This window comes from Pipistrellus hanaki (assembly GCF_964339955.1).
Source record: "Pipistrellus hanaki genome assembly, chromosome: 1".
NCBI lineage: Eukaryota > Metazoa > Chordata > Mammalia > Chiroptera > Vespertilionidae > Pipistrellus > Pipistrellus hanaki.
In genome coordinates, this window is record NC_140503.1 from 97,351,110 (window position 1) to 97,365,707 (window position 14,598).

Here is a 14,598-nt window from a genome sequence, read left to right on the forward strand (position 1 = left end):
ATGGAAGGGGAGGGGACTGACAATTCTTGGGGAAAAGGGGAGTGGGGGGTGTGGGAAGAGACTGAATATAAAATGTGCACCTATGGATGAGGACAATGAGGGGTGGAGAAAGGGCAGAGGGTGGGTGGGAACCTGGTGGAGGGGAAAAAAAATGAGGAACTTTTGAAGTAATATGAACAATAAAGATTTATTTAAAAAAAAAAAACTACCCCCCCCAAAGAAAAACCTAAAAAACTAAAACTAAAACAAAACAAAACAAAAAACAATATATAAGTGAGCGGCTGTGACTACGGTCCAATAAAAACTTTATTTACAGCCGTCAGCATCGGCCTGCAGACTGAAAGGTCCCAGGTAGTTTCCGGTCAAGGGCATATACCTTGGATGTGGGTACATCTCCAGTAGGGGGTGTGCACGAGGCAGCTGATAGATGTTTCTCTCTCATTGATGTTTCTAGCTCTCTATCCCTCTCCTTTCTTCTCTGTAAAAAATTAATTAAAAAAAAAAAAGGCTAACCACAATTAGCTGCCCTGTTAGGAATTTGTGATCAGATTACCTATGAAGTTACTTTCCATAGAACCCCCCCCCCCTTTTTTTTTTTTTATCCATACCTTGGATTCAAATATGCCAACTTTGTATATTTTCTTTCTGTAGAATAGCAATATCCATTTTCTAGGCCAAATATTTAGCAAATTCAAATATTTGACTAAAAGTTGTGTGACAGTAAAGTTACCTAACCTCTCTTGGCGTTAGTTTCTACTTGTGATATTTGCAGATTAAATGAGATAATGTATGTGAGGCAGTGATCAATATAGACATTCAATAAATAGTATTTCGATTTGTTGTTGTTTTTAAATATATTTTTATTGATTACAGAGGAGAGGGAGAGACAGAAACATTATCGATTGGTTGTCTCCCGCATGCTCGCCACCAGGGCCAGGAGCCTGAAACTGTAGGTGCCCTTGACCCTTTAGTCGGCCGGCCCATGCTCTATCCACTGGGCAAAACCGGCTAAGGCATGAATGTGCTTTCTTTTCCCTTTCCTACTACGTGGTGGGCGCCTAGGAAGGCCGATTCCTGCTTAAGTAGTAGCATCAAGGACCAAGTGTTAGGGGCAGAAATAGAATAGTGGGGACTAGCAGTAGTTATAAAAAATATCAATCATGCTCTGTTAACTGATTGTTTCGTTCTGACGAAAGGGAACCTCCCAGTTGGAGCAAACCCGGTGTAGTGAGGTCGGGTTCCAGCGTGGCTCCCTCAAGCGGAAGGGGGAGTGAAGAGAGCAGGGAGCCTTTCAGGGACCGCGGAGAGGGGAGGGTACCGGGAGCGCCCAGCGCGCTCACAGCGGGTCTGAAGCGGGTCGTGGACCGAGCGGGGCGCCTCCTGAGGGTGCGAGGAGCGCGGGGGCGGTGCTGGAGCGCAGCCAGCCAGGCCCTCCCAGAAAGGGCCTCAGCTGACCGGAAACACCAGCCCCGGCGAATGGAAGTAACGCCGCGCGGAGACCCCGCCCCCGGAAGAGCCGGATCTTGGGACGCGGGGGCGAGGGGGCGGGGCGGGCCTTGGGGCGAGAGGCTCTTCCGCGGCCATTGATTGGCTTGCCCCTGCCTGTGGCGGCAGCGTTGGCGGCGCCGCGTGGCCCGGCCTGGTGAGTCCTGAGTTCGAGCCTTAGCTCTAACTGCTCCTCGGTGCGGTTCGGAACCCCCGACCGGCTCCAATCTCGGGCTTCCCTCCCCCTCGGCGCGCTTTCGTTTCTCTGGTCCCCGCCGTCTGGCCCAGCCCCTCGGGGATTTGTGCGGGAGGAGGGGTCTCTCGAGACCTGAACGGCTCCATTGGGAGGGGAAGGGGCTGTGGCTGGGAGAACGGCCGCCTAGAAACGATAGGACTCGGTGAGAGACGCCCAGAAGGCCTCGAGCCCTTCGGGTTGGGGTGCGCACCTGAGGCCGCGGAGGACGAGGATGAGGACGAGGAGGCGAGGCGGGTGGCGCACGAGGGGCGGGAGCGCGGTGCGGGTCCTGGGTGGGTCCGGAATTTGGGGGTGAGTGGGGCGCAGACGCAGCTGGAGCAGGAAGCCAACCATGCTGAGGTGGGAACCCTTAAGGACTGCACCGTGGAGGAATGAGCGCAAAGAGCAGGAGGCAGCCAGGGGCAGTGTAGAGAGCCTCCCCAGTATCCAAAGCTGCGATTACGATTTTTTTGTGTTTCTCAGAAGAGCAGAAACCCACAAATGGTATTATAGAAATGTTCAGACTTACGCAAAAGTACAGAAAGTAGCTCGCCATTACGGATTCCAAGTACTTATCACCTATCCTCAACCGCAAATGGCCACCCTAGTGGCATTATGTGTGTTAAGACAAGCCTCAGATCAAGTATTGCTATGTTATCTTAAGTAAAAAAAAGAAAAAAAAGAGTTCCTTTCCTGTACATTTTGCAAGATGAAAAGAGTTCTGAAAATTGAACAATAATGTGAATGTACTAAACACTACTGAATTGTGTGCTTAAAATGGTTTAAGATGGTAACTTGAGTTTTTAATCACAATTTTTGAAAGTTCCTTTCAAATTAAAAAATCTAATGCTGTAAATTAAGAAAAAAATCGGACCTCAAATGTGCAATGGAAGTAACTCATTGCCAAGTAGAGGCCCATAAAGGTCTATTTTTAACTCTAGAGGCTCTGTAATGAACCTGTTGGTTTTGGTGCTCAGAGAAGTGGGACCTGCACTGAGGTGAACTTGAAGCACTGTCCTGCCCAGGGAACTAAAAGGTTAGGCCTGTCCAGCTAGCTGTCTCTCAGATGTTTCCCTTTTCTTCTGAGGCACACCTTTAACTTTTGGGTAAGCTACCTTTATTCATAGAAGAGTGAAGTGTGAATTCACCTCCTTCTCTCCACTTTAATTCTTTTTAAAAATATATATATTTTATTGATTTTTTACAGAGAGGAAGGGAGAGAGATAGAGAGCTAGAAATGTCGATGAGAGAGAAACATCAACCAGCTGCCTCTTGCACACCCCCTACCGGGGATGTGCCCAACGTACATGCCCTTGCCCGGAATTGAAACCTGGGACCTTTCAGTCCGCAGACCGACGTTCTACCACTGAGCCAAACCGGCTTCGGCCACTTTAATTCTTTAGGGCCTACCTGGGTAGTCTTTCTCCAGTCTGACATATACTCTCTCTTCTCCCAAAGGTACCACATGTCAGTCCTTCACATTTCTAAAGCACATGATATGAGCTAGTAGACAACCTTCTACATTCTATACATTCTTGCTATCTTTTTTATTTTTTTTTTAGCTATCATTTTTTAAGTGAGTCCTAAGTGGGTAGTTCTGAAAACTTTCTTTGGCCCACTCCAAACAAAACAAACTATAAAAAGAGAAATTAACTGCTAAATTTGAGCTTTTGGTAAAGGTCTCAGAACCAGTATTTTTCCTGGAGCTAAATTTTCTTAATGTTTATTAGAGAATTAAACAACCAATTGGATAAAATTTGCATCAGAAAGTTATGTTAGTTAATGAGTAATGACTAGAGTTATTAAGGAAAAAGTTAGGTACTTGGATCACATCACTGGTTATCAATGGTGATAAGAAGGAATTAATGACAGAACCCCTGGTAATGGATGGCAAAGAGCAAAAGTTAGATTGAATCCTAAGGTGAGATTGCTTAGTGACTGTTTAAGTTTATATCTATACACTCAGAGTTATCAGAAGGATCATTATTAAAATACCTGTAGGAAATACCATAATTGCTCATCTGTAACTCTTTTACCTTTAACTTTCATTTTTTTCATGGAAACCATTATGATTTTGGATTAAGTTTTTTGTTTTGTTTTTTAGCAATGTAGATACCATGTTATAACTGCCTGTATACAGGAAGTAATATAAAATGAATGAACCATCTTATATTTTCCTTTATAGGGAAAATGGAAGAACTGAGTCAAGCTCTGGCTAGTAGCTTTTCTGTGTCTCAAGATCTGAATAGCACAGCTGCCCCGCACCCCCGCCTGTCCCAGTACAAGTCCAAGTACAGTTCCTTGGAGCAGAGTGAGCGGCGTCAACAGTTATTGGAACGGCAGAAATTGTAAGAGATGCTTTGACTCCCTGGCTTTTTTCTCCAGGCTGAGCATTGTGAACAGTTCAGAAAACTGTAGGCTCACTTCTACAGAATTCTCTTCAAAGTAGACCCTTTGTAGGTTGATCGATCATCTTAACCACAAGGTTGGGAGGAATAAATTATGGCAGAGGTAGATATCATTCACAGCTTAGAAAAAAAGATGAGGAAGTTTGAAAGTAAAAATTCAATTATTTGGTTAAATTTTTCTTTTTTCTTTTTCTTTTTTTTTTTCCTGGTAGCAGTACTGAGCTTTGTAATATATGGACTATTGAAAGTCATGCCCAGACTTCCACTCCCCACATTCCCTGTGTAGCTTCTCCACATTCTGAATCCTGGCCTTGGTGTGTTCTTCCTGTCTGCCTACAGCCTAGATGTTTCTGTAGTGACCTTGGGAGCTCCAGACAAAAAATTCCACAGGGAACCTGAGGAAATGTCTTCCATACACATAATTCTCAGTGCCATGATGAGCATACAGGAAAAGAGAGCAGAATAGGAATGTTTGAGTCTATGCTTCTCTGAAGGCAAGGCCTGTCCTTGTATTCTCAGTGCAACATGGGTCTCTTCTGGGTAATCAGTTAAGGAATTGACAATCAAGAGGAGGTATTAACAGCAGCACAGTTTTTGTACCATCTGTATTTTGCCCAGTGTTGTATCACTGCACGTATTTAGCAGAAATGGTTCCCTGTGGCCTCTGGGTTGCTTGCAGATTACCTTTTCAGATTACCCCATGTCCCCTCTTAAACAAACAAACAAAAAAACACCACACTATAATGTATATATTTTGAATTTTGAACAATGAATACATATAATGAATGTATTGCCCATTGCAATATAATTGGTGAAAAGTCTTCCTCTTAATTCTTTCCCCTAGCTATTCAGTTTATCTCTCATATTATTAGTTTCTTATGTATCCTTTCAAAGATATTCTCTGCAAAATGAGCAAGTGTGTGATAACCTTTTTTTAAATCCTCACTTGAAGATTTTTTTTAATTTTATTTTAATTATTGATTTGAGAGAGAGAGAGGAAAACATCTGTGTAAGGAGAAATATCGACTGGTATATTCCCTGACTAGAAATTGAATCCATACCCTTTTGGTGACTAGAGCTACCTCGCCTGGAGACATTTTTTTTAGGTAGCAAATATAGTAAGTATATTGTTCTGAACATTTAGTTAACTGTGTTTTTGCAGAAATTCTATATCAGTTAAGTTCCAGGTATTCCATTGAATGGACAGTTCATGATATAATAATGGAAGCAGTTCCCTACTGATGGGCATATGGGTAACTTCCTCTTTTTCTTTAATATATTTTTTATTGTTGATAGTATTACAGATATCTACTTCCTCTTTAAAAAAAAATACATACATACACACACACACACACACACACACACACACATATATATATATATATATATATATATATATATATATATAATTCAGAGAAGAAGGGAGAGAGAAACATCAATGATGAGAATCATCAATTGACTGTCTCCTCCATGCTCCCTACTGAGGATCAAGCCTGCAACCCTGCCCAGAAATTTAACCATGATCCTGGTTCATAGGTTGATGCTCAACCACTGAACAACACCGGCTAGGCAGGTATTTTGTTTTATGTTTTTTTTAGTTCTCTTGTGCTTAAAACAATGCTTGGGAAGTAACCACAGAAATGCATCCTTTTGTACATGTACAAGCACACCAGCTCTTATCTATTATAAATGCAAGAGGCCTAGTGCATGGATTTGTGCACATTGAAAGGAAATTAATTAGAAGAAATATTTTAATATCACTATTCACATTTTCTCTATAGTAGAATCGTCAACCAAATTCACAATCAACAATGACAGATCAAAACACATGCATGTGATTGGTGCCAGCATATATATAGATAAACTTGCTTAATTAGACCTGCTTTCTGATGTAGCTAAACTTTTTCCAGCACAGTGAAGTATCCCAACTTCTCTTTCAGGTAATTGTCAGCAACACAGGAGTAAATATTAACATGAAGCAAGTTATTATTGTAGATCATGCAGGGAGAACAAAGGGTAAAATATTTAACTGCAGCAGTGTTTGGCTATATTCTGTGCAGGGAGAAAACCTGAAGTCATTTTCAAGGTCCACCATTTCTTCTTTTTAGTCAGGTCAAGTTTCTAAACTTTGCAAATCTTCGTTTTCCAGCTAATGAAAAGAAAATAGAATTCCACCAAGTCTCCTATCCACCTACTCTAGGACTTCTGTGATGATCAAAAGAGATGAGGCACAGGAAAATGCTTCATAGACATTTGGTTAAAGAGTGAAATGTTTGCACCTGGCTATAAAGCAAGTCGTGTTCCTGGGCTAAGGAAACTCCAAGAAGGCTAGTCGCTAGAGAGAGGAAGCCAGGCATTGCTATGTGACGTGATTACCTGGCACCCACAAGCGACTGTTTCCAGGTTGGGCTGGGCTGGGCTGTGGGCTGCATTTTGTGCCATGGGGTTTTGACAACATCAGCTGTGATTTGGTGGGCTGTCATTGCAGGGTGGTGGTAGGATCTGTGTCCCACTTGGGGGAAGCCGAGTGTTGATTTGTGGGTGCCAGGTCCGTAGTGCCGTTTCTTTGTAAATGGTCAGTGCCTGTTATGGCAGCTCCTGCATTGAGATGGATATAAAAGGCTAAGTGATGATCTGACCGGTAGCTATGATACACACTTAACCACCAGGGGGCAGGTGCTGCTGAGCTGCGGTGATTTGGCAGCAGTTCTCAGGTGACACACCCCAGAACCAGAAAGGATCAAGCCTGATTCCTGGATGCATCACCAGAGAACTGCCCTGTCACACTCCTGCACCCCTCGGGGGATGTTGGAGAGCTGGTGTGGCCTGATCTCCGCAGGCCAGGCTGAGGGATCCCACCTGCCAGAGGGACCTCACTCACTCTGCAGACACCCTTCGAGCCATGGCACCTAGCCCCACCCTGCCGGCCACCTTTTAATTAATTTTCCTTCAATGTGCATGAACAGGGCACTAGTCTTTAAATAAAAGACCATTGTGTTTGCATATGCCTTCTCTCATGTTCACCTTTATGTGCATGAACATGCATGTTTGAGAAACCAGATGAGTTGGTCTCATTGCCTCAGTGCTTGATCTCTTAGTTGATTCTTAAACAAGGATCAAACCTGCAATCTTGGTGTATCAGGATGATGTTCTAACCAACTGAGCTATTGGGCCAGGGCTACTCTTCAAATCACTTTGGAACAATTAGGTTCCAAAGATTACTGTTCTCATTTCTCAAATTTTGTACAATATGTAATTTTTTTTTTTTTAAAGGGGCATATAATACCTGGCTGGCATGGCTCAGTGGTTGAGCATCAACCTATGAACCAGGAGGTCATGGTTCAGTTCCCATCAGGATTTCGGTCTCGATCACCATTGTGGGGCGTGCAGGAGGCAGCCGATCAATGATTCCCTCTCTCTCTCTTTCTCTCTCTCCCCGCCCTCCCCCTCCCTCCCTTCCCTCCCTCTCTGAAATCAGTAAAAAAAATATTTTTTCAAAGAGGAAGATAACAATAGAGGGAAATAAAGAAGTTATTGAATTATAAACTAAATGATTGTTTTTGAAAACTAGACAGGAGTTTGAGAAAGGCCTAGCTGCTCCTCATAAAACAGTTTAAAGCAGAAAGCCCTAAAAGCTGTCGTTTTAAAATTCGCACTGCTGCTTATGCCTTTTCTTTCTCCAGCAAGCGGCTGGATTATGTGAATCATGCCAGAAGACTGGCTGAAGATGACTGGACAGGGATGGAGAGTGAGGAAGAAGATAAGAAATGTGATGAAGAAATGGACATTGACACTGGCAAGAAGCTACCAAAACGCTATGCTAATCAAGTGAGTATTCCAGAGATCAGGCGCAGCTAGTCCCACTCCCTTTACTGTGCCTTCAGCCCCCACTGAAATAAATGTTGCCATAAAGAGAGGAGGAGGAGGCAGGAAAAGGAATGGAAACTGCAAAGAAAATGCTGATGTTCAGGAAGTTTACAGATACAGAGAAGAGATAAAGAGTGCCAAGCAGGGATCACTGATGGGTACTGTGAATAGTGAGTTTGGAAACCCTTACCCCAAGCTCACAACGATATACTAATGGACTCCATGCACTTGTCACTTCTTTAATAGTCATTGCATAGCTGTTCTAGATCAGACCTGCCCAGCCCAGCACTGCCTCACCACACCTCCCAGATTGGTAATCTTACCCAAGCAGAGGACTAAGATGGCAATCTTGGATCTTCACATTCAGGTGTTAGGAAATGGGAAGTGTAGCTGCCCTTGAATATAAGGAACCTGCATAGCCACCCAAGCCACCCAGTTGGGCTATGTGAGGCTGAGACAATGAAATAACAGATCACTCTTCAAACTTAACTAATTGCCCTATTGATTCCAAACAGGAAACCATTGTGGCTTGTGGCACCATTGGGGGAGCAGGCATGGAAACTGTCCAGTGCTCTAGGCCCGTGGTTGGCAAACTGCAGCTCTCGAGCCACATGTAGCTCTCTGGCCCCTTGAGTGTGGCTCTTCCACAAAATACCATGGCGATAGAAGAAGTTTAAGTTTAAAAAATTTGGTTCTCCAAAGAAATTTCAATTGTTGTACTGTTGATATTTGGCTCTGTTGACTAATGAGTTTGCCGACCACTGCTCTAGGCAGTCCAGGTATTCCAGAAGGCAGGGAATGGAATTCCAGAAGGCAAGTATACCCTGCTATAGTATACTTCTTTCCATAGCCTATGTATCTTGTCGTCTCAGAAGCTTTTCCCACCTTTAGAATATGGTTCCTGGGTGCACATACTCTCATCTTTCTTTTCTGCCCTAGATACAGCCCAAATAATATCTTCTATGACAGTATTGTTCAGCAAGTATGGTTGAAGGCCCTGTGTTATGCTAAGCTATGCTGTGGGAAGGTAGATATGGGTCAGAAATAACCCCTATACTCCTGGAATAAAGATAGAATATGTTTTTGCTGTAAGAAAGAGGTTAACTTCCAACAGGCTAGGAGGCAGGGTTGTGAAATTGAGAAAAAGTTAGTAAACAAGGAGTCAGCTTTGAAACATGGATAGGACATTGATAGGCAGAGGTGCAGGGCATACCAGACAGCAGGAACAGGCTAAGCAAGAGTCCAGAGGTGGGAGAGGGGTATATGGTATGTTCAGGAGTGATGAGAATGGGGCAGCATAGGGTGAAAGGAAGGAATACGTAGAAATATGTGCAAGGGTGTTGGTTGTGTTTTAGATTGTGGGAACCACTGAAAATTTTTGAGCCAGGGGAGAGCTGGGACTTCTTGTGAAGACACCCACATCAATGTGTCGAAGGGTCTGGAAGAGAAAGATTGGGATAGGGAGCTTAGGTTTGCTAAAACAGTCTGATGATAGGCAATGAAGATGGGAAGGAAATGAGGGCATGAGTATGAAAAATGTAAAAAGTTCATCTGTGTTGTAGCATCTGTATTCAAAGTTCATCTGTATTGTAGCATGTGTTCATTTTTGTGAACACATTTTCCATTCATCAGTTAGGCCATTTAAGTTATTTCCACTTTTTGGTTATCATGATCTGCTCTAAACATTCATTTGCAAGTTTTTTCATGGTCATGTTTTTATTTCTCTTGGATATATACCTGGGAGTTGAATTACTAGGTAATTTTATGTTTAATCCTTTGAGGACTGCCAAACTATTTTTCAAAGTAACTGCACCATTTTATATTTTCACCAATAGCATATGAAAGTTCCAATTTCTTCACGTTTGTCAATACCTTGTCTCGTGTGTGTGTGTGTGTGTGTGTGTGTGTGTGTGTGTGTGTGCGCGCGCACGCATTTTTTTTATTTCAGTGGAAGGGAGAGATAGAAACATCAATGATGAGAGAAAATCATCTATTGGGTGCCTTCTGCATGCCCCCTTCTGGGGATCAAGCCTGCAACCAGGCATGTACCCTGACTGGAAATTGAATTGTGTCCTCAACCACTGAGCCATACCGGCCAGGCTCCTGTTGTTTCCAAGAGGCTTTGTTTAGATCTTTGTCCACCTAATGGTATATTTAACTTCACGTTTAGGTGCGTTCCAAGTCAGCACTTCTATTATGCACAGCACTGGAGGTGTTCAAACTCTAGACACTTTTTCGTCTTTTTTTTTTCCTCCGAGGAAGAAAATTTTTATCTTGGGCTACAAATTACAGTAATCTCTTCTAGTTTTTAGTTGGATTACCTTTGAGCCTTTTGCTTTCTGCAGGATCTATAACAAGTCAGGTGATAGGCAGGTGATTTCATCTGACAAGTCCTTGTTTTTAATAGCAACCTCAAATGAAGTGACAGGAGTACACAGATAGGATTGGAAAGGAAAGAAAGGTATTCATTATGGTAGGAATTAATTAATTCATCTAAAGTAGGAATTAATTTTTAAATAAATGCTCTATTTTATAAAAACACTTATTGTGGTTTTTTTGTGTGTGTGCGTGTGTTTTTTTAAGTAATTCTTTATTCTGTTTTTATTTCTTTTATTTTTTTTGGTTAATTTTTACCCAAGGATATTACTCCATTGATTTTTAGGGAGGGTGGAAGTGAGAGGGAAAGACAGAGATATATTCATGTGTGAGAAACACATCAATTGGTTCCCTGGCCTGGGAGGAGCCTGCAACCAAGGTATGTGCCCTTGTCCGGAATCGAACCCTGGACCCTTTGGTCTTCAGGCTGACGTTCTATCCACTGAGCAAAACCGGCTAGGGCTAAAATAATTTTTTTTTTTTATTATTGAAAGTATTACATGTGTCCCCTTTTTTCTCCCATTGACCCCCTACATCCTGTCCCTGCCCTTCATCCCTCACCCCAGGCCTTTAGCACCCTATTGTCTATGGCTATGGGTTATGCATATATGCATACCAGATCTTTGGTTGGTAACCTGCCCACCTACTCTTACGCTTTCCCTCTGAGATTTTGCCCTCTGTTTCATGCTTCCATGTCTCTGAATCCACTCAGTTCATTGGTTTATTTTGTTACTTAGATTCCACATATGAGTGAGATCGTGTGATACTTGTCTTCTCTGACTGACTTATTTCACTTAGCATGATACTCTCCAGGTTCCTCTATGCTGTCTCAAAGGGTAAAAGAGTCTTCTTTTTTACTGCTGCATAGTATTCTGTGGTATAACTGTACCACAGCTTTTTTTATCCACTCATCTACTTTTGAGCACTTGGGCTGTCTCCAGATCTAAGCTATTGTAAATTGTGCTGCTATGAACATAGGGGTGCATACATTCTTTCTGATTGGTGTTTTCGGTTTCTTGGGATATATTCCTAGAAGTGGGATCACTAAGTCAAATGGCAGTTCCATATATTTAATTTTTTTGAGGAAACACCATACAGTTTTTCATAATGGGGATCTAGAACTGAGTGCACCAGTCTGCATTCCCACCGGCAGTGTACTAGGGTTCCCTTTTCTCCTCCTCATTGCCAGCTCTTGTCATCTGTTTATTTGTTGATGGTAGCCATTCTGATGGTTACTTTTTCATCTTTTACACTATTTTCCTAGTAAATACTCAGGTCTGACATGATGGACAGTTGTGTGTACTTGGTCAGAGTATAAGTAAAGGATTTCAGATCTATTAGAGGCCCACTGTGGGCTCCTCCTCATCTGGAAGGGCTGCTTCTCAGTCTGGCCCATGGTCATGGTGGCTTGTCTCTGGCAGCTGACCTTTACTACTAAGAAGAGTAGAGTCATTTCTGTTACTGGACAACTGCTAAGTCACACTCTGAGGAGCAGCCTATGCAGGCCTCTGCCACAAGCCCTAGCTGCACACTCCTAGCAGGGGATGCTATACCAGACCAGAGGTCCTGGTGAGGGCTTGTTACACAGGCTTATGTGGTTTTTACTTCACTCTTAACGTACCAACACTTCTGTGGAATTCATTCCTTAAGGACGCCTATGACAAAGTCTTATCTCTGGTATAAGTTAAATACAGTTTTAAAAACCTGAAAATAACAAAAAGTGTCAGGAAGTAGCCTGGATCTAGAGGTGACATGTCCCACCCATTAGCTGCTGAGGCAGTTTGTGGCCTCGGTGTTAGGAAAACAGAATTTCTCACTTAAGCTGACTGTGCTCTACCAAAAGCCCTGGGCTGGAGGAGACCAGGTCAGGCTCTGTAAGGCCCAGGATGCAGACTTGCACTTTCTAAATGGGAAACAAACTTTACATATGCGTTAAAAGGTACATGCCAAATACTTAAGTATAGATGGAACGCTTTGGTTTCTACTTCTGTGAATGGATGTGCCTACTAACTGGACAAGGTAAGGTTTGCTGGTGTTGGGACTGGCAGACCAGGCCCCTGAAAGCAGCAATGTTCTCCGCTCACTCAAGGTTTGCTCATTCAGGCTAACCTTATTGTCTGCCAGATGTTGGCTCCTTTCCTCATCATTGAAGTGAATAGTGTGTCCCAGCCTATTTTTGAAATCAGTTCTCAACTGTGTGGTTTAGGGAAGGGAGGGAATCTAGAACCTCATCCCAGCGAGTGAACTTCCTGCAGAAGTAATTGAGTTGTGCTACAGGGGTTGAGGGTGGGGGTGCCCTATCATTGGGCCCTGGTCACAGCTCCCCATCAGGTTTGCAGGCTTGGGGATAACTGAGCTGGGTGGAGTCCCACCCAAACCTGGCCCTAGAGGCCTTGACCAGCAGTCCAGTTTCTATTCTCCACCTGAGCTGCTGGCACAGTAACTCATGTAACAAAAATATAAAATTAGGGAATTTTATGATTTCTGTAAGTTTAATAAGTTAGGGCTCTAGCTGGTTTGGCTCAGTGGATAGAGGGTCGGCCTGCAGTCAAGGACACATGCCCAGTTGCAGGCTCAATTTCCAGTAGGTGTCGTGCAAGAGGCAGCCAATCAATGACTCATTGATATTTCTGTCTCTCCCTTCCTCTCTGAAATCAGTGGGGGGAAAAATATTTTAAAAATATATAGATATATTTTTAAGTTAAGTTTTCTCCTGATGTTAGGCAACTTCTGGGTTCCTCCATCTTTTGGTCATTCTCCCTGCATTGGAGACACTCTGAATTGGTGTCACACCACTGGGTTCTTTTCACTTTTTTGATAATGGGGATTTAGAACTCGTTGAGGCAGCACAGAAGTTTTAAATTTTCTGTGGTCTAATTTGTTTTTTTAGTATATTTTTATTGATTTTAGAGAGGAAGGGAGCGATAGGAACATGTGCTCTGACTGAGAATCAGACTATGACTTCCTGGTTCATGGGTGAACATTCAACCACTGAGCCACACCACCATGTTGTCGCTTATTCTTTTAGTGTTATATTACTACTCTTCTTTAAGGGAGTGTTGGTTAGGCCTTGGGTTTAAGATTTAGTAACAGATGGTGGTGATGCAGTTAACAGGGCTATAGAATGCAGAGGGGAAGGGTGTATGTTTTAGGGTTGGGAAATAGTTGGGCAATAGAAGGTAGTAAATACCATTTTTTAGATACTGTACTGAGTTTAAGGTATAGCGAAGACAAAGAAATATTAAATGGCCAGTTTGAAATATATGTCTGGAGGAAAGGAAGGAAATCTGGACAAGAAAATGAAGGCAATTGAGAGGCATCCTCTTAGAATGATGGGTGAAGCTACAGAAATAGATGACATTTACCCCTAAGGGGGTAGCATCTAAGAGAAAAGGGGGCATAAACAAACAGCCTCAGGAAGATTATTTACGTGTTTTGGGAGAGTGTGTGGAGGGATATTTGGAGGAAAAAACAGTAGCACTATGTCATAGGGACAAGGGAACATACAGCAAGGAGGAGGATGTGACTGGCAGCATCACTCAGGAAGTGGAAAAAGGAGGATAGGGAAGAGACACTTGGTACAAAGAAGTCACTGATGGTCTTTAGCAGGGCTGTGGGATAGCAAATTTGGACTGAGGGTGTCAGTAGCTGGGAAGACAGCAATGATGTGTAGTAGTTTGAAAAAAAAAGAAGAAAGGTAGTTTAACAGAAATGCAGAGTGACACAAGGTTTTCATTTTTGTTTTGCTTTTGAAGATTAGGGGGTAATTATTTTGTGGGCTAAGGGGAAGGAGAGAGAAAAGATTCAATGGGAGGGATTCATTGATAAGCCTAATTTTTAGAGATGGGATGGACTGTGAGTGGATGAGTAGAAGAATTAGTAACCTTTTCAGCTTAATTTCACCAGCAGCCTCCCCCATTTCTTGAGGCAAATTTCCTACTATTCTTTTTTAACTTTTTTTTTTTTTTTTTTTTTTTTTTTACTGATTTCAGAGAGGAAGGGAAAGGGAGGTAGAGATAGAAACATCAATGATGATAATCATTGGTCTGCTGTCTCCTGCATGCCCTCTACTGGGGATCAAGCCACAACCTGGGCATGTGCCCTGAGACCCTTCAGTCCACAGGCTGACACTCTATCCACTGAGCTAAACCTGCGAGACCCTAATATTCTGTAGTATAGTGTTTGTGTCAACTCTTTGGGAAAGAATGATCTAGTTTAAGAGCATGT

General features: G+C 42.8%; 1 protein-coding gene across 2 annotated transcripts in view; it reads left to right on the top strand.

Annotated features, from left to right (window-relative positions):
- The first annotated feature begins 1,514 nt into the window (after nucleotides 1-1,514).
- SNUPN (snurportin 1) overlaps nucleotides 1,515-14,598 on the top strand; it is a 31,195-nt gene continuing 18,111 nt past the window's right edge. Inside the window, exons 1-3 of one of the 2 annotated variants that reach the window (XM_084906183.1) lie at nucleotides 1,515-1,642; nucleotides 3,906-4,068; nucleotides 7,812-7,956. In XM_084906183.1, the coding sequence (XP_084762309.1) occupies nucleotides 3,911-4,068; nucleotides 7,812-7,956 (303 nt within the window). In that variant the 5' untranslated portion in view covers nucleotides 1,515-1,642; nucleotides 3,906-3,910. The other variant, XM_084906184.1, reaches the window with a different exon arrangement.